This window comes from Nipponia nippon, unplaced genomic scaffold (genome assembly GCF_047370975.1).
Source record: "Nipponia nippon isolate SJK-2023a ecotype South Korea unplaced genomic scaffold, ASM4737097v1 scaffold_30, whole genome shotgun sequence".
NCBI classification, from domain to species: Eukaryota; Metazoa; Chordata; class Aves; order Pelecaniformes; family Threskiornithidae; genus Nipponia; species Nipponia nippon.
The window spans coordinates 2,656,821-2,677,335 of NW_028262348.1; the positions used below are offsets into that span (position 1 = coordinate 2,656,821).

The 20,515-nt window shown below is 42.9% G+C and overlaps 1 protein-coding gene across 7 annotated transcripts in view; it reads left to right on the plus strand.

The window, feature by feature from the left end:
• TAOK3 (TAO kinase 3) overlaps window positions 1-20,515 on the plus strand; it is a 94,046-nt gene that overhangs the window by 56,131 nt on the left and 17,400 nt on the right. For 6 of the 7 annotated variants that reach the window (XM_087768516.1, XM_087768515.1, XM_087768518.1 and 3 more), the window contains 4 exons: window positions 535-628; window positions 2,058-2,139; window positions 8,066-8,233; window positions 11,126-11,332. In XM_087768516.1, the coding sequence (XP_087624642.1) occupies window positions 535-628; window positions 2,058-2,139; window positions 8,066-8,233; window positions 11,126-11,332 (551 nt within the window). The remainder of the gene's footprint in view (window positions 1-534; window positions 629-2,057; window positions 2,140-8,065; window positions 8,234-11,125; window positions 11,333-20,515) is intronic. The other variant, XM_087768520.1, reaches the window with a different exon arrangement.

The following is a 20,515-nucleotide window of genomic DNA, read 5'->3' on the forward strand; positions in this document are numbered from 1 at the left end:
GGCGCAAGGACTAGGAAGAATTTTGGTTGGGGGGAGTTAATGATGCATCTGGCAAGTGAATTTGGCAAACCGTCCCACTTGCAGGTGACTGCCAATGACAAATGAAACAGGCAGCCACTCTTTTCCCTTAATACAGATGCTACAGCAGTGCATCAAAGATCCGTAGGGATTGATAGATGAATTTCCTAGTCCCGACGTGCTGTGTGTCTAAGCTCTGTTGTAGTCAGCTTCTGCTGGTCTTAGCATAGCAGGTCAGGAGTGAAAACTTGCAGTTAAGGTAACATTTACTGGAAACTTCTCCTTTTAAAATTTGCATCCTATTCTCTTTGGATTTTGTCATTCCCTCTTGAAGGGAAGAACAGCTTTTCTTGAGTGGTTGTCCTGGTCTAACATAGAATATGAAAATAATTAGCTTAAATGCGATGACGACAGTAATGAGCTATTGATGTAGCAGTGATACCCTTGCTCATACTTCCCTATCTTTCTCCTTTTCTTTCCAGACTGCCTTATCACACCTTTCTCTTCTCTTTCTAGCTGAAAGGAAGCCTCCGCTTTTCAACATGAATGCAATGAGTGCCTTATATCACATTGCCCAGAACGATTCCCCTACGTTACAGTCAAATGAATGGTAAGAGAGCTATTACCGGATTATTTTTTTTGTTTGTTTCCCTGAAAACGTTCTGCAACAATCTTTTCGTGGTTAAAGTCTGACAAGAAAAGTGTTCGTTGCAGTGCAGTGATTTGACTGCGTTCTCAAATAATGCTCCTGTGTAGGCAGGCTCAATTTTGACCTTCTGTCACTTTGGCTGTGCTACAATCGACATGTGTGGAGGTGTTAATTATGGGGCTGTAGATGCTGTGGGAATTAAAATACTGTTGGATGCATTAAGCCAGCTGTAGCTCAGCAAAGCCTCCAGCTGCAAAAGATCCCTGACAGAAGAATTGTTAGCATTGTAGTGCAGCTGAAATGTGGAGAAAGGGAGAGGTGCACAGAATATAGAGGTAATTAGGGGTTTTGTTTGTTTGTTTGTTTGTTTGTTTGTTTGTTTGTTTGTTTGTTTTTCAGTGAGTGACTTCAAAAGTCCATCAGAGCTCTGTGGCCAGTAAATACTCCCCATGCTACAGGCTTGTTCCAGAGTCTGGACTTTGATACAAGAATGCTTCCTTAGTTTGTGGGAGCAAAGGGGCTACCCCATTCTCTGTACCCAAGGGTGGGATGTAGCTCTCGGGGTGCTTGGCAGAGTCTGCAGATGGCTTGAAACAGCAGCTCCTGGAGAGGTGTGAAGTTCCCCCAGTTACACTGCTAGGCATTTAAGTAGCATAATTGTTTCATTGCTCATCATTTATCAAAACCACTCCGGTTTCCTTATTTCATCCTCTCTGGTTTGTCCATTTTTCAAGATTCAAAGAACTTGGTCTCATATCTGCACACTGCTACCCGTGTTCTTCTGTGCAGAATTTGCAATGCAGAGTAGAGACAACTTGGGAATACAGTACAAGAATCAGTATTCTCGATTGCAGGCGGTTGGTTTATAGCCACCTGTTTGCTCTCTGTGGCTTTGAGACCACTGCTTTCGAGCTCAATAGCGCCTAGATGATCAGTTTTCTTCTTTCCAGTTGTGGTACGAGCTCCTATATAGCCTAAAGTTTTGTTGAACTATGCATTGTAGCAAGGTGCTTTCCCGAGTCAGTGTAACAAATGGTGGGAAGCTTCTAGAGAGCCATTTCATCAGCAAACTTAGTAAGTGCATTTCTGGAGTTACCAATAATTTCATTGACATCTTTTTTTTTTTTTAAGTCGTTGAAGTAAAATTGAAAATAGTGACTCAGCATAGTTCTCAGCTTCTGGTTGGGAGATAATTGTGTGTCCGTGTTTGTTGGAAGAACTGGTGGGATCAACTTAACTGGACTTTTCCAAATCCTGAGTAATTTCTCTGTCCCAGAACTTAAGAACAAATTAGTCAAGGTTTTTCTTTTGCTTTCCGCTAAGAAGTTTGTGTTTGTATTCCAGATCTTAAGCTGCTTTTTTATTTAGAACTTTTTTTTTTTATTTACAGGTCAGACTCCTTTAGGGGATTTGTTGATTACTGCTTACAGAAAATACCTCAGGAAAGGCCATCATCAACAGATCTGTTACGGGTAATTTTTCAAATCTTTTTGAGAAATTTGGGAAAAATCTGTTTGTCTACCAAAATAATTACAAAGATGGTGAACAAATATTTGCCCTTTCAAAAAAAAAAAAAAAAATTCTTGGTTTTGCTCTCATCTGAATCAATAGAGTTTTGGGGTCTTCTGAAGAGTATTTTAGGCTGTTTAACTTTCTTTCCTGACATTGCCTGTTATATCAGTCTCAATTCTTTTTATAACATGATGCTCAAGAGTCGAGCTCCTGGAGAAAAGCAGAGGTAGGCTGTGTGGTAAAACAGTTGTACTGTTGAGTGAGGAGTTACTCGGGGGAGCAGCTCAGCACCCTGCTCCTCTTACACCCCAGAGCTCCGCAGAGGTTACATTTGTGTCGGAGAACTTGCAAGCCTCATGGGATAGTAGTGTGAGTAACAGGTTTTTTAGCTGAAGGAAGGGCCTGTCAGCAGAAGGGGGATAGAAGAATTTAATACTGATTTTTCTTTTTTTAATAATTTTTTTTTTCCAAGACAATGCTGTACATACTTTAATGGAAAGTATTATCAAGGACAGACAGGTCGAGAGCTGGGTTAGTTAAATCTGTGCTGCAGAAGTGAATTCCAACCAGTAGTTTTCTGTGTAGGCAGGATTTAGGAGCGTGGTTTTCCTACTGCTGTGATGAAGAAGGAGTTTTCACCAGCCTCTCTGCCGTACTGTGCTGGCAGTAGGATGCCCTGAGTTGTGACCGCTGTATGGCCTCTGGAAGAGCAGGCAGTAATGGGGAGCAACCTGGAGGCAACCCGAGGGAGCGGGGAAGCTATAACCGGTGTGGCTTGGCTGAAAGCAAGGCCTTTTTGGAGCAGTTACGCAGTTTTTTGTAAAGTAATGTAACTGTTAACTTGCTGATGCTCCTTTTTTTTTTTTTTTTTTTCTGCTTACCTTCTCCAGTAAGGAAAAATGTTATTTTTCTGTTGTGTAACCGGTAATACTTGCTGCTAAGCTTATATGCAATTTCAGTAAGATTGTAATTTGCTCCAGGCTTTCTCTGTGGAAGCGATAGAAAAATCTAAAAAGCCATTTTAATTGCTACTCAAAATCTAGATTTAACCAGTCTTCATAAGATGCATAAGCAATAGCAAATCTTTTGCAGAGCTGGTAGTACTTTGAGAATTATACTCCACATGAGCAGAGGATTGAGCTCTTAATAAATATTTACAGATAGCAGCTGATTATTTAAAGGAACATGGATGTTAGATGGAAAGAGACTGGATGACCTGTGTTTATCTCCTGGCCAGAGCAGGATTGTTCTGTGTGGGGTGCTCTGAACAATCCTGTCTTTTCTTTGTTTTTGACAGACGCAGGTTAAGTTCAGGTTATCTTGACCTTTTTTCCTCTAGTAATGCTAATGTGAGCATGATTCATTCTTCATCTGCTCATACCTTTTGAATATGTATCTTTTCACAATCTTTCTGCCTGATCTCAGTTCAGCTCTTCTTTTGCTCTGTTCTTGTAAAACATTCATTTGGGTCTTCCTGATCCACTTCTTGTTTTGCTTTCAATTTTTTTTTTTTTTAGCTAAAGTTCCTCTGGCTGGACAGGCATTTCTGGCACTAGTACACGTACCATCAAATGTTCCTCCAGGTGTGGCTACGTGGGAGCTGGGAAAGGCTGGCTCGGCTCTGCTCTCTGGTGTTACAATAGGAGGTTTTGATGCTGTGTTCTTTTGACCACTGTCTGGTGCGGAAATCCTGACAAATTTATTGATTAGTGCCAACTGTAGATCCCTCCTCATTATTACTTACCAAATATACTCTGCATCTATTTTTTTTTTATTGTGTATTTCCAGACATCACATTTTTTCCAACTTCCCTCTAGTCATGCGGTGCTGTATTTCCATCTGTGTTTCTGATCTCCATTTTCCAACCATTTCTTTGCCCTAGATGGGTTTTGAGCAATTCCTTTTGATTCATTAACAACTTGTAATGTGTTTGCTTCTTTTCATTCATATTCATGCATCATACGTAGCTGTTAAAAGCAGCACTAACAGGATAGGCCTAGGTTAACTTCTTCCCCTAATCAAACCACCAAAGCCAAAAGTTGTTTAATTATTAAAGTTAACCCTTTAATAGTTTCTATACTGAACCCAATTAATTAGACGGTGTTTTGGAAATAACTGTATCATTTTGGAAGGTGCCTCGTACAGGCTCACAGTTGCCAAGAGCATGTAGGAGGGGGACCTGTGCTGGGAGCGATGTGTCCAGAGCTTGCCAAAGTTTTGTCAGTGAATCATAAATCAGTTCCAGCTTAAGTCATTGGTTTGCCTGAGAAGTATAGGAACTGCTTATAACTCCAAGGGCTTTGTGTTTGGGAAATTCAGGAGCAGCCTTCTGTTAGAAGGTAGGGATGTGTGAAATCCTGTCCGGCCCCTTTTCCATTGGGCTTTTTTTTTTTTTTTTTTTTTTTTCTTCCTTGTATTTCCTTTCTTTAAAATTGATTAGTGGCCCTGCTATTCCTCTGGTTGCCGTACATAGCTGCTGGTGAGAATTGCATGGCATGCTGCTCTTCCACACCAGGTAATCAGGACTCAGTTTTTCCTTAAATATTTGAGCAGAGGAATTGCTAGCTCCAGTGAGTGTTTGGCTTCATTTCCACAGTAGGTTAGATTGCTGCTCTGTGTCTACCTGACAGCCTTTTCATGCTGACTTTTGTTCTAAGGCTACCATTCAGCCTTTGTTTTATGGCTTCTCTTGTTGCTCTTTCAGCTCAGTAAAATGCATTCTCATGGATTTCTGAGCTTCTTGGTTCTTGAAGAGAGAAATTGAAACCCTGCGCTCTTTACTGAACAGCTAGCTTTGCGCTCGCTTCTGTCCTTGCTTTAAGCCTGGACCATACAGAATATTTAACCCTCATGCCTTCATTTTCCAGGTAAAGGCCGATGAATGAGCTTGTTTGTACTCTCTCTTCGGCACCTGGTGTGTGTGTGTGTGTGTGTGTGTATATTTTTTTATTATTATTTTTTATTTCCCCCCCCCGTGATACATTTCTGCTGTGGCACATAACCAGTGTTTTGTTCTCGGGTTCTGCTTGCAGCACCCCGACAGTCCTTTGACCAGCTGATAGGTTTACGTTGTGGGTTTCGGAATGATTCATTCCTGTGGATCGGCAGCCTTTCTGCTCTCTAGGAATAGCGTAAGTTCATTGAAGGATATGATTTCATGAGTACCTTAGGTTGAAGTCTGTGCAAACAATTGGAGCTGAGATTTTATTCTTAAATCATGTCTATTTAGTCTTTTTGTTTGGTTTTAGACTTTCAGAACAGTACCCTAGATGTTCCCTCCTGCCGTAGCTCTCCCTAAAGCTTGTTAGATTATGAAGATCTTCTTGTCCTCTGAGGGTTTTTCGCTTGTGTACAGTAAACAGGGATGGGGCAAATTTTTGTGGCCACATTTTCTTAAGGGGAACCGAGTTTTAAATGAGGTGTTTGAGAATGATTACAGTTTCAATTCACTATCCCAGATGAAAATAGTCAAATTACTGTAGCAATATTAAAATGCAGTTGAAATTTAAAAAAAAAGAAACAACAACCAAAAACTCACTGATATTTTTCACTTTTAAAATTAAAAGCAATTACAAAATCTGTTCTAAAAGTTTTCCCCTGTTCCCTCAGCTTACGTGACATTCCCGGGAGACTCGAGTTCTGTTGGGCCCTCTCCCAGCCAACTTGCTGCCTGCCTTTAGGCTCGCCTCTTCCTCCCCTTGGGTTCGTTTGGCTTTTTCCTTGCCATTTGGAGAAAGTGGACAAATGAAGTCCTCTCAGCCATCGTTTCTTAGTGTTGCACAGTACCTAGCAGAGGGGATGCATACATCTTTTATATAATTTATACAATCAGATGATGCAAGTAAGCAGTCAGAGTTGTATTCTCATTATGCAAAATCCTTTTGGTTTGGTTTTTGCTTTTGTGCATCTGCCCTGCGGTTTCCATGTGGTCTCATCCTAATATTTGAGTAGTGCTTGGATATGAAGCACGTAGTCTTTCCAGTGAAATTAGTATTTGCACGTTAAAGAATATGCATAAACAAGTAGACGCTGGACATATAGGATGGATTCAAGTTCAGGATCGTTGTTCCAAATACTTTACTCCTTTCTAAAAATTATCTACCATGAGATAAAAATGAGATAAACCCTCTTTCTAATAATAGATAAGCTGCAGGTTGTTACCGTTTACAGAGAAATAAACGGTGGTTATCTGTGTTGAGGAGCAGAAATTATTCATTTTGCTTCTGTGTTAAATGATTTTTAGAACTTTTAGCTATAATTCAAAAATAAACACCATCACCAGTAGCAAAAAAATTGGTGCTGAAATGCCTAGCTGTCCTCATTAGCAAAACTCAAATGCACAACAGTTTGAATTCAATTAAAAACAAGAAATAAGCCTGTGGCATGATACTTCCCATGTTTATTTACAAATCATTAAAAGAAGATCAGCTCAGCCTTTCTGCTTTTTTATAGGCAAGACTCCTGTTTTAAGGAGGACTGGCCTTCATGTACGGCTTGCTCCAGTTACGGGTGGGTGTGTTAGCTCTTGAACTTGAGGGACGGCAGCCCGCCTAGGGCAGAGATGCTTATCCCTGTCCTGCGGGACCCTGAGTTCCCCAGGCGTGGAGAGCGCTGTGAGGCCGCGGGGCAGCCGTGCCCCTCCGGAGAACGGCTCTGCAGGCAGGGTCCGGCTGCGGAGGCTCTCCGACAAAAGCCGCCGTGGCATTTGCGTTGCAGGGTAGAGAACAACTTTTTTCCCCTTTCTCTCTTTTCATTGTTAATGTTTCTGGAAACGTGCAGAAGATGTTTGTGCCTTCAGGCCATCTCCCGTGATACGTATTAAGCAATGTACCCAATTGTAGTGATCCCACGTAGAATTTTGGCAAGCGTATACTCGACCTGTCTACTTTAGTCAAAGGTTAAATGGGAAAGCTGCAAAGCTTTCATACTCTACTGCCAGTGGTACGGTTCAGGAGAACGTATCTGAGAAATCGGAGAAGAGCCTTTAATCATAAATTAATAAGAATTTATTGTTAAGTCTGCGCTTAGAACCTGTGCTTCTAGTACATCCTTAGCAGGAGTTAGTAAACAACTGATAATACTTTAACTCTGACTGCAAATGCTTTAAGTATAAATAAACTTCACAGTCGTCTTACTGGTTTTATGTATGAATCGGAATAGATAGATGCAGGAAAAAGCTTTACGTGTAGGTTAGGCAGGTAGTCTTGCATAGTCAGGATCGATTCTTCTCTGCCCTTTTATGCATTTTGTTCATTTTGAAGTGCTGTGCCTTTGTCAGGTTTGGAGCGGCACCATCTTGTACCTTGTACGCTTCAAGCGAACGAGCTTGGGAAGGGACGAATTAGCTGTGTTGCACGAAGAGCTCAGAAAACCCGACCCTGGTCCAACCTGTTTCACTTCAGCCAGAAAAGTGAATCGGGGTTAAAGAGAGCTGGCGAAGGGTCAGCCAGGGCTCCCACCTCTCCACCCACCGCCCCGCGTCTCCCGCTGCTGATGCGCCTGCCTGCATCCGTACGCACGCGCGTGACTTTCAAGTAGCGAAGCGAATTTTGCCTCGCTGCTCTGTACTCTACATTTGAGCTCTGTGCTTCAGCAGACCTTCCGACTTCCGAACAAAACGTTTTGCAGCCTACGCTTTGAAACTCGGCGCGTAGCGCGATCCGTTTGGTTATTCGACGTAGCGATGAGTACAGTCGGTGTAATCCATGCCGAGTGTGTTTGGAGTCTTTTATAGTGGGTATGACTAATGATTGAATACGAACAGACCAGCTACTGAATATGAACTGTCATTTCAGGTGTCTCTTTAAAAAAGTAACTGTCCCTGTTTTTACATCCAACATACTAGTGTCATGTCTGAAACCATGTGGTTTATTTCCTTTAATTTAGCATGATTTTGTTCGCCGAGACCGACCACCAAGGGTACTAATAGACCTCATACAAAGGACAAAAGATGCCGTACGTGAACTGGATAACCTTCAGTACCGGAAAATGAAGAAAATCCTTTTCCAAGAGACACGGAATGGCCCACTGACCGAGTCTCAAGAGGAGGAGGAGGTACTTTTATTTTGTTACCTCATTTGCACTGTTACAAGTAATTTTAGGGCAAGTGTCCTGCCCTTAAGGGGGCAGAACAAGCATAGCCTAGGTGAGGGTGCGATCCATGTTGGTGAAATATCATCCCGATCAGCAGAGATATAGGGCAGGATAATGAGTGACAGTAGCCTGTACTCGGTGTTAGATGTGCATTTGTTGGCAACTTTAAAACTTTGGGTTTTTTCAAATGGTGACCTTTCTTCTGAAAGCTTTATGGAAGAAACTCTTTTGGAGGGAGATTCTCTGTGAGAAGAAGGTGGCTCGCAGCCTGTGTGAAGGCAGGTCTGTTGACAGTCCAAGCTTTTCAGTCTCAGAAGCCCAGTCAGGACCACTTGATTAATGTTAATATTTTTTTTCAATTACCATAACTTTATTGTAAAGTAATTGGCCTATCATGAGCTGAAAAGCAAATCACCAAATTAGTAGGACTTACTTTTAAAAATTCTTTAATATTAAAGAAAAAAAGATTAAAGACATAAAATTCAGCTTCAGCTTAAATCTTATAATAAACAACCCACTTAATCTGTGTTTGATAATTGACACTAACTGTGGCTTAGAGAAGGAAACCAGTCATTTTTCAATTGATGAGATTAGATGGAAATTAATGTCTTTTGTTGCAGCCACATGAATCCATGACTGGTTCTCAACAGAAAAATAGACAAGCAAATTGACGTTTGTATTCCTTTTTTTCTGCGGTATAGCAAGATAATACGCAGTGAGATGCCCAAGCTCAGCATATATTCAGGGACTTGGTTTTGAGGTTTGTTATGTCAAATGTTCCTTTAAGGCTAAACTAGAGCTCCGGTTTAAGAAATAGGCGAGCCTGGGTGTTGGGTCGGAGAGCATACAGGAGGGGACTGGCCCTTAGGAGATGCGCAGAAGGAGCAAGAACAGCAACCACTGTGGTTAAAGCTACAGAGTGCTTCTGTTCTAACCCTCCGGCTAGCCCACTTCTAAACCTCGAGCTTAGTTGTTGCGGTGGGAGAGGGGGGATTTGTCAGATTTTTGCACGGAAACCTTCACGCTCTGTCTACCCACGTGCGAAAAGCTGTTAGGAGAGCGACAGGGTAGGAAAGTGCAAGGGAATGTGTTTCCCACTTGACTGTTGAGCAGATCCAGGCTCAACAGCGAAGCGGGATACATGTGGTAGTAGCTGACTCCAAGATGTATCTTCTGTTCCTCCTGTCCCCACCTCTCAAAAAAGGGGGAAGAAAAGAGGTTGTATCTCTAGGAATTAACACTAACGAAGCTCACGCTCTGCATGTGCACAGCATGCTCTGCACTGCGTTTTACCACTGAGCTTGTGTACCGCAAACGAAGGTTGTATGCTCGTGTGTATCACTAACTCGGCAGCGAAAGGAAAACGTAGCACTTGCTTCAGTTACTACTCCACTGGTTAACAGGAGCTGCTCAACTGTAAATGCCACGAGACGGTTCCTTTTCCTACCTTAGACTTTCTAAGGTGGAAAAGGAGCATTAGAAATCTTTAACGCTCAAAATACTACTAATGCTTTCCTCAGAGCTCTTGCAAGAAAAGTTAAGGTCATTTGAGAAGTATTCAAGTCAGGAAGTCAATGTTAAGGTTGCATATGCAACCTCATCTCTGTCCTTTCATTAATTACATAGCCATATCCTCGTCTCAGATGCTTCATTCTGTTATTTCTTCTGCAACTTTATAGGAGCATCCTGGAAATATTGTCATTCCCATGTGAATACGTTCTCTGTAAAATAGTATTATTTTGGATTTTAAGTGCTCTTACACAGGCTCTGAATGATCTGCTGATTGCTTAAAAATAATCACACGATCAAATACAAATCTGTCAAGTCTGTCAATTTTATCTTTCTGTCAGTTTCCAACCAAATCAGTACCCTGTTATTTGATTTGTAATGTCATTCTCCCAAGCCTGCTTTGGAGGCCAGGACAAACTGCGTGCAGTAGCAAGCCATTCATTTTGGTGAATCGAGGCTGTTTCGGACCAAGAGCTGAAGAATATTTGGAGTTCTCTGTCCTCACTGTGAACTCCTTGCAAGCCTTTTCAGTGCCACTAATTAATTACAAAGGACTCCATAAATTCTCTCAGTCAGTCCAGATGAAGCGCATATTCTGAGGTTACTGAGCTGGTATAAGTATGGAACAAGAACAAAGGATGCTAACTTCTGATATTTGTCTGAAGAACCAAAAATATGTCCTATATGAGGTACATTTATTTACATATGTCTAAGTAGATCACAACAGTTTTAATCACTGTAATAATGCAGGCTCTTCTGAGTCAGCTGCTTAAAGGTGAATGAAGAATTTATCTTGGCTGAAAACACAACGTTAAAGGGGTTTTTAGCTTGACAAAATGCAATTGCTGACTGCTTGGGAGATGGAGGTCAAAACCACTACACCTGCCTAAGCACCATGTGATAGCTATCAAACCATAAACAAATGAGTTCATTCTTACATCTTTTCCGATTCACAAAATGCGTGGTGGCGTACCCTGACTTGGAATGTTGTTTGAATACAAACTTAGATTGCTCCTTTTAATTATGAGACTCCCTCCGCCAGCCGTCCATTATTCCTGGATGTCTCCTCTCCAAGCCAAACGCCATGCCCAGGCTTACCGCTATGCAGAAAAAACTGGCTTGAGGCCTGATATAGTAAGATTGCAGGGGAAAAGGCAAAAGCTAACTGCCCCATATGGAGCACTTCATAACCCAAGCAGCCTTGAGGAACACAGTTGCCAAAATAATGAGCAAAGAACCTTTACCTCTGCGGAGTCGCCTTTAAAACAAACTTTGGGCACTGCAGGCAGACGCCAGGCAGGTGATCTCCTGCAGTGCTTGTAACTGATGCCCCTTGTTTTATAGGACAGTGAGCATGGATCAAACCTGAGTAGGAAGATGGACAGTCTGGGCAGCAACCATTCCATCCCAAGCATGTCCGTGAGCACAGGCAGTCAGAGCAGCAGTGTGAGCAGCATGCAGGAGGTCCTGGATGAGAGCAGCCCTGAACTGGTCATGATGCATAGTGACGAGAGCACAATTAATTCCACTTCCTCCATTGTTCATAAGAAGGTATGTTCTCTGGTGCTCTCCATAGCTTCCTGCGGTCCCTGCTATTGCTCACGCTGGCTTACCCGCAAAGGGCCCAACGATCGGTGTGCTGTGGTCTCGTGCTGAGCCATCTGCTGAGAGCAGGAGCTGGTGCCGGGCTTGCCAGAATCAAGTTCTGTGTTTTTTCTTTAAAAGCTAAACTGCATTTAAACAACCTCGGAAAATAAAAAGAGGCCGCTGACGAAAGGTAGCAGTGTCAGTGTCTAGGCAGGGTTCATGCAGACTTGCCGCATGCCTCCTTCCCCAGCCCTGCATGTGCACTTCTTCACCTCTGCTTGTAACATCAGTCCTTGTTCCCTTGTGAATGATAGTACTGTATTACGTAGTATGGTGACAAGTGGTCGTAGCGCTAAGCTAACCGTTTACCAGTCATGGTGTACGATTAAAATCTGCTTGCGCTTGGATTTCCCTCACGAGAAGTGGAAGTGTGCAGAACTCTGGACCTTTCCCACCAGGTATGTTTTGAGTCAAATTCCACTCAACGCTCTTCTGCTCTTTTGCTGCATGTTGTGATCTGTTGCCTTTTGTTTTCTTAGTGCTAGATATCAAGCTAAAGTTGTCTAGCTGTAAGTCAGCATCTAATCTGAGATCATTTGACTAAAATAGCTTTGGCTTGGCCTTAGCAGTGTCATTTGCTAGTGGGCAGTAAAATATAGGTTGTTTGTGTGATTGCATTTGCAAAGAGCTTCAAAATGTATGGATACTTTTTGCCACAGGAGCTAAAACATTACAGCAGCATGAAAAGTATGAATTTCTCATTTGTTAGGGTTACAGCAAACCCTGGTTCTAACTAACAAAATATTTGTAAGCAATTTTCCCCCCTGAAATACAGTGTTTGTGTAATTGAACGTTGAAGTGCTTATAAAAGGGAGCTCTCAAGAAATTTTGTCTCCAACAACAGATTGCCTTGCATATTTAAAGATACTGGCAGATAAGTTGCATAGGTTTCAGGGGTTTACATCTTTCTCAAATACATTTGCAGTAGCACCTTTTGAGAGAGACCCTTCTCAAAAAACAGCGTTAGGTACAAAATGGCAGCGCGAGGAACCATCCCGAATGAAGAGCAGCACAACCGATGGTATGTTCTGGGTGGTTATAGTTGGAGCTTTTGCTCATTTTGTGTAGGCTTCAGAAATGTGTATTAATTTTGATTTCACGTTGTTAAGTAGTCATATTTACGTATGCATTAAAATAGAAGTTTGATTTACACAATAGTCAGACATTATAATATTAATGACTGATCAGTGTCATTACAGTTAATGAAAACAAAACGTGAGCCGCTCCCATCAGACGTAAATTGCGTTTGTGAAAGGAGGAGAGTTCCTGCTTGTTTTAAGAATAATACTTCATTTTGTAGTGATTGTATGACACTTCTAAAGGACAAATACAGGAAGATTTCTGAGGCTCTGAATTCAGTCCTCTTAGACTTCTGCGTAGCTGTTGTTTTCTTGAGGTTAAGACATTCAGCTGAGTAGAATGCGTAAACATGGAAGTTTTTGTTATCTGGTTTGGAAAAACAGGGTCTCTGGTACACTTGTAACTGAAGTATTGTAAAAGAAATCACCTGGAGATCCCTTAACACAGGTGTTTTCGGGTCATTTTGGAAGCACAAAACCCAGATCTGCACTGATGGTCTTTAGAAAATAGGTAAAAATTGGGTGTGATTACGGATTCTTGCAGTGGAGTAGATGCCTTCGCAACTGGCAAATGTTACCTTTCGCTGTATGTGCACATAAGGTAAATCTAGACTGTGTAGCAGGATGTATTCCAGTCTGCAGATACGTTGCTTTAATTCAGTACCTGATTTTTTTGTTCTCTGCTACTTTGGGGAATGCAATTTTAAATGGAAAACTGCTTCATGTGTACATTGTGTGTATATATAATGCATGTGAAAAGACTAAGATTGGAAGAGGACATTTCAGGGGGTTTATATACACATACATCCCACTCCGTTTTCAAGGTAAAGTTCCTTACTCTGAAAATACTTCAATTTGTCTTTGTGCTTGCTTTAACTGTGTTTCTATAAACGGTGATGAAGCTGATCCGCACAACTTGGTTTTGTTCCAGCAGGTGAGAAGGGGGGAGTGCTGAGTTTGGTAGCACTCTGGAGCCTAATCGCAAACAAAATGGAAAGAACCTAGGGTTCAAGTTTAAATTAAGCTTTTGTTTTGCATTTAATCAGCCTTTAAAGGCTGATAAGAAAATACCGATGAACATAATTAGCCAGCTGTCTCCGTTATGTGGGCATAGGGTCACGTACGAGATTGTTTTGACACAGGTCAAATCAAAATGTTGTGTAAAATTATGGTATTCCACAAATGTGTTAATTAAGAACCTCCGGATGTACCAGGCTGTGTAAAGTGACCAGGACGGCAAATTGCCTAAACCATTGATATTTTCTAAGGCTCAAAGTGTCAGAGGCCTTTTGGTTTCTTTGGACCGCGGCCCCGGAATGTCCCGTGCAATTGTAAAATGTAGGATGAAAAAGTCTGTGCTCACGTGTGAAATATAGTTGCCAGCCTCCCGCGCTTCAGGGCGCTGCTCGGTGCACGGAGCCCGTCTGCAGCGGCGTTTGCTCGGTGGAATTCGGGAGCAGGCCTCAGGCTCTCGCTGCATCGCCTAGGCGGGGAGAAGCTTCAAGCGTCCCCATCTCCTAGCATCTCTACCGTGACCAGCTACTCTGAGACGCAGGCAAAGCATAAGAAACAGGCTGCTGTAGTAAAAGCATTTGTAAACATGATTTATTTTTTCTTATTTTAACAGCTGCTAGCTGCTGTAACTTCCAAACATGTTTTGTGGTCACAGAGTAAGTGAAAGGACCTGCTTCTGATCTAGTTAACTTTCACTGGCTATACTAGTTCACGATAGCCAAGATGCTTGGGTTTTGCCTGACAGAGAATAGTATTTGTAATAAATCCTCCACGAAAAGCAAGCGCAGTCTCACTCCTTCCACAATACAAAAGCTCTGGGGCAGCAGTAGAGCTCCACGTTTCTATACCTGTGCTTAGAAAGAAGGTGACTGCTACCTGTCAGCAGAGTGGAACCAGTAGAATGGCAGAAAAATCACTGGACAGGAAGAAAATAAGAGTAATAAAAAGCCCTAATTGAATGTGTAGCTTTTAATATAACTTAGTTGACAGCTGTGTCCTAAACTCCTGGGAGGAAAAAAATTGGAATAATGTCTGTTACCCAGGCAGGAAGCCTGCACTGGGATCTCAGGCCATCCTTAGGATGAAAGCCTGCGTCCTCGGGAGGATGCCTTCATCACCAGCAGATTCTTTACGGGAAATTCAGATGTCCGGCCTGGACGAGCTGCCCTGCCAGGAACTTTTCCTTGCCCCTTGGCAGGTTTCAGATTGGTGACCTCCCCCATGCAAGTTGCAGTGTGATCAGTGTAAGAGTTCCAATTTTCTGTCGTCTCTCTTTTGAAGACAGTTAACATAACTGTGCTTCTCCATCCAAGGCTCATCTTACCTATGGATACACGTTCTCGTGTCCATCTCCTGTTGGGAGCTAATTCAATTGTTCAGCTGTGCAGGTTGAGAACTGACGAGTAAATGACAGCTCTAATGCAAACCCCGTTGTATCTGAGGGGGGGGGGGGGGGGGGGATAAGACAAAATGGGTCAGGGAGTTAAACTCCAAATACACTGTGCTTCAAAGACACATAACCCAGATTTTAAAAGCAGATAGGTATCAATTAATTCATCTTAAAACGAGGATGAAGACTATGGCTCCCTAAGAAGATACGCATCAGTTGATGCATTGCAGGTAGTTTGTCGTCTGCTTTGTTCAACTGCTGGTGTGTGTCAGCGTGGGCACAGGTGGCTTCCCAAAAATATCACTTTGTTGTCCTAAATGAATATGCCAAGTGGTAGGATTTAGGATGCTCCCACATGGTATTATTTTATTTCCATAAAACTTTATAATAGTAAAAAAGGTTGTTGTCTTTTAATCCAAACAAAAAGCCAGTACGGTATAGTTCTGTTCAACTGCAGTACGGAGTTGTTGCTCTTCCTTACTTCAACCTTAAAATCATCAGTACTTACGAAGATGAGACTTGGGCAATAAAAATGTCCGGAAACTCTTCTGATTAAAATCTAGTTTATAAGAGAAGGATAAAAAGAGGATGTTCATAGTTGATCATCACAAATTCTTGCCCACTGTCTGTAATAAAAACATACTTCTGTAATAACTGTTGCAACTTGAGTTTCCAAGTGCATTAAATTAACCTGCACGCGTCGCCTGTCACTGCCGTGATTAATATGCAGCATTCCTGCCGAATTCTGTGGATGGAGAGTGCTCTGGCGTGGCGGTTCTACGTGAGTTACAGCTGAGGGTGTTTTCCTACGTATTGAGATTTATGATTCATACTTGGAAAAGACGTTGTTTTTATGAGATGTAAAGAATATTTAGGTAATGGCTTCTTGAGTCCTGGCTTGCGTGTGATGACCCCTCACGTACCTTCTGGAATCACATCAAGCAGGTTGGTGACGTGAAGCCTTTTCTTGAAAGACTCTTGATACTTAAACCTCTCTGTGGGTTATCGAGGCATTTAGTGCAATGTATTAAAATGAACTGTTGTTTTCCTTGCTCTTTAAATTCTTAGAAGGAAGGGGGTTGCTGCATTCCATTAAAGTCCTTACTATGGCTCAGAAATTGCCTTTCCTATTTGTCGAGGAGACTGGCAGTCCTTTCCAGTTAGCGAATCCTCTTGCGTAAACAGTTTCTGAAGGTTTTTATTTGGTGTGCGTGGCAAAAAATGGAGCGTGCAAGTGGATGTTCCTTTTGAGGCGAAAGTTGGGATGTTTCAGCTTCGGGCTAGGCCGGTGTGATCAGAGTTCGCAGTGGGGGTGTAGTTTCTAAATCAGCTGCTGAAGACGATGGGACTCCTTTCTCTGCTTGTGTGTTGTTAATTCTTGTGTTTGACGCTTTGTCAGCGCAAGGGTTGCTTCAGCCATATGATAATGTTATATACTGAAAAAACGTAAGTATCAAATGCGATTTATAGATCTGTCTGCCCGGTTTTGCTGGGATTAAAATCTGAAGCAAAATTCGCGTTGATTTTTTTTTTTTCTGTAGGATTTTCTGTAGGAAAAAAAATCAACTCCCATCTACCTACGGAGTTGTTTTCTGCTTGCTTCTGTAGCTTGCTTGTTCCAGGTGTCTTCTGAGCAGGTATTTTATTCACCAGGAAGTTTTGTGGCAGCAATGTGTTTGTGTGGGTGTTTTTTCCCTAGCATTTCTTGGAACAAGATACGTCTTTCTCCAAAAACAAAAAATTATCTGATCAGCGTAATTATTAAGTGTTATCGGGAAGGAGTCTAGGCAGAATATCTTGAATATAAAATGAAGGTACTGTTAGCAACGTGCTGTTAGTGTCGCTCTTAAAAATGCATGGCAACGGTGTTAAGCAGCGATTCCTGAAATGTGCTGGTGTTGGGGGCAGGGGATGGTAAAGCCCTTTCTTCAGCGAAGAGGATGAAAAGACAGCGTGAGGTACAACTGGCACGGGACTCGAGAGAGCAAAATTCAGGTTCTTACTCGGTAGGGTGACCTTGGGCAAGGCTCGTTGGTTTGAGCAGAGACCCATGAGCATCGTAAGATGCTCAGACAATACACCAGTGGCACCCGTTTAGAAATCCAGCTGGCACCCGCTTGAATCAAGCTGTGTCTGAACAAATGCCCTGACTGCTTCTCTGTATTTCTATTTATCCAGAGGTTAACTTCCACAAGAACAATTTTGGGTTTTTTTTTTTTGTTACTTAGTAATCCATAATATATGTAGGAGTCCTGCCTTTTGGGTTTTTTTCACTGGTTTTGAGAGACTTGCACTTTCGCATCTCTTGAGTAACTGGAAGCTCCACCAGCTCTCTGATCAGGTAATACTGTAGAAACGTTGGAGAGTTTTTGTCCTGACAAATATGGTCAGCAATTTCCAAGCCACCACCCAGCCAAATACCCCCATTTGTTGGGATCAGCCTGAAAACTGTTGACGTAGCAGATAATACAGTCAGAGGAACAAATGATTTCTTTAGTAGGAAGTTGAAGATTCTAGATTGTTGACCCCAAATAGAAGGATTTTCATGATTTCACGTGAGTTGTGATCTGAGCATGCCTGAAGTTGTATTCATAAGGCAAATATTGCAATAAACACAGAAAACGGATGGACAGTGATATATACGTTACTTTAAAAACAAGGCAATGTTTGAACGGCAGCTTTAGGGCTGAGAGATACCCTGACCCAAACTCGACGAGTTTCTGGCCTGCTTTCGATCAGGTTTTACTCACTGAGTAACTTGAGCTGAGGTGACAGTTTTGCATCTTTGTTTCCCGCAAATCTGGAGCTAAAAGTTTGAAACGGTTTCCCGATTTGTGCCAAGATCTGAAAGGAGATAGGATTGCATGTCTTTTAGCAAGCTTTTGGGAGGAGAAAATAAAATAAAAAGAGCAGAAATCTATTTTCTGGGTTTGTAGGTAGATGTCTGTTGTAGTAGCCATCAGTCAATGGCTACTCTTAGGTTTATTTGTCTTACCGGTCTCTGTTTACTAGCAGCCTCTGTGGTAGTGTAACTTGCTAGATTTGGTAACTCTTCATGTCAAGTGATTTTATTTCTAGTAGCGTGGCAGCTTTTCTGAAAAACGTTTTGCCTATTAAGGTTGCATGGGCTTAGTTGAGAGTTAATGGTGGTTGCCTGCCTGATGCAGAAGCCTCAGATCCCAGGTGAAGGGGTGCCAAGGACAACCACGGAGTTTTTTGTCCACTTGAAATTGGTCCTTTTGCTTGCTCAGTTGCAAAGGAATTTTCCCATTCCTTGCCCAGCTCAATTTGAAATGGAGAATGTGGTTAATTCACATTCCTGAAGGGCAATTAGATTCTGCTGGGAGCTTCTTATGTGCACTGAAATAACTAGAAGTCCCATAAAACAAGACCAGGGTGACATTCTGCCCTCTAAGAATCCACCTCTTAGATGACAGCAAGTAACCCACAGATTAATTTTCCCATATAAGAAGTAATTACAATTTCAACTTGTCATTTTAGGTGGTGTTTTGGAGCATTCTGAAAAATCTGAATGCCCATTTTAAAAGCCTCTATTTCAGTGATTTGCTGCTGCTCTGGTTTTAATATTTCACGTTCACCCTGGCATACTAATGGAATGGAGAGAGGGAAGATGGTCCAGGGATCGGGGTATTGCTAGCAGACCTTAGGACCCTGTACGTTCACGTGTGCTGCCGCAGGCTTTGCGTGTGACCGTGGGGAATATTTGTCCTGTTTCCACCTTAATTTCATAGCTACAGTAGAGGAACAGTAGCTCCTGTGTACTATCGTTTCTCTTCAGTCCTCCCTGGTTCAGATATGCGTAAGTCTTGTATAGATCTTTACCGCAGGACTTTGTTATTCAGCTTTATTTTGTATATGAGGTGCTCCAGTTTCAGCCTGTAACAGAGGAATTCCCATTTGCAGTGCTGACTCCTCTCCCCTGGCTCCAGCTTCCTTCGTACCAGGACATTCGCATCAGGCTGTGTTGGCACGAGCCCCAAAGAGCCGGGTTTATCTCTGCAGAGCTGCTTGTTGGAGAGCGAGAGGCCAAAGTCAGCGTTACTTCTAGCTCTGTCCCTTGCCTGGCTAGGGGGCTGTTGTGCCAGAAGGCTCCAAAATACATCAGTAGAAATACCAGACTAAAAGGTGATGTTAGTTGCCAGCCCGTCTGCTTTTCCCGATTGTATTTCACAGTCCTCCTTACACCTACTTGATAGGCGAGAGTGCAAAGCTGTAGAAAAGTTGGGATTGATATTCTTCCAGTGAAGCCATGAATCCAATTAAACTGAGTGATACTGTTAAACTTGAAATGTTTAATCAAGATTTTTTTGGTATGCCTGTTCTAGAGCCTAAGATGTACCTTTCTCAGGAAAGCGTGCAAGTCTGAGAGCCCTGGCCTATGTACATGCACAAGTTGAAAAGCTAAGACCAGCCCGATGGCCAGTAATTGCCCTTCTGTAACGCTGCCTTCCCCTGCTCCGACAGCGCAACAGAAAGTCCAGTATGAGGATGACCAATATAAAATGAAACTGCAACTTTTTATTACTTTTTATTACACTCTGTAGTCGTACTACTTCTGTGGAGGACCGTCCTTTTTAACTGGTTTAGCTGCTTCTGTCTCCCTCGGGTGGATACGGAGGAACCAGTGCAGGCTTGGTGCTGTGATGGGCTTGGCCGTTGTGCGGCAAAGGCAAGTGAAAGGTGAGCGTGGAGCAGAAACGCTCAAAATGAAGGATATGAGGAAAGGTATTGGGTTTAAAGCACTTTAAATCAATGCATCATTCAGGTCTTTTATATCAGCATTTCTATACTGGTTTGGCTTTTGCTTGAAATCATTTCCAGAATCATATTGGGAGTGGCTGAATGGGCGTGGGTCCAGACTAGAAGCAGCTAGAAACCGAGGACAGCAGGGAGGGAAACAAGGGTCTGCAGAGTGGGAAAGGAGCATCGGCACGTGTCATGGTGGAGACGCTGCTCCGTATCGGCTGGTTTCTCACCATAGGCCTTTCTGACCTTCCTGGTGTCTGCTCTGGCATGGCAGGGTGGCAAAGCTGCTTCTGCTGGCCTGCAAACACCCGGTGCACGGAGGCAGCCGTTCTCTGCAAGGGTTGGCGTCTTTTATTTGCCTTTTGGCATAGGCGCTTGCAGCGTTTTATTTTGCACCCCTGACAGCTGGAAACTTGATTTAATTCAGGAGGAATCTCAGGTTTCCTTCGACTTTTTTAGGAGCTGGAACTTGAGGATAGGAGTCACGAAACCATGGTAGATGGCAGCGTGGCAGCTGTGCCAACGCTGGCTACCGTCACGGCTGCCCTGGGGAGCCCACACCGCTGGGCAAGCTGCGGCGGGAGGCAGCGGGACACGCCTGGTGTCCGAAGGCTGCTCCGTCCTGAAGGCGTAGCCTGCGGGCGCGCTGACTTTCGGCGGTCACCACGTCAACTGGCGGGATTGCGGTGGCATTTTTTTTGCTGGCCTTTCTGATCAGGGTCGCTCCTCTATACGCTTGGCGAGAGCTTTGTTCCATTGCAACGTTTGCACGCGCCGTTTCGCAGATGCGCGGCCGCGCCTCGCGAAGCCTCGCCAGCGAGCAAGAGGGAGGTTGCA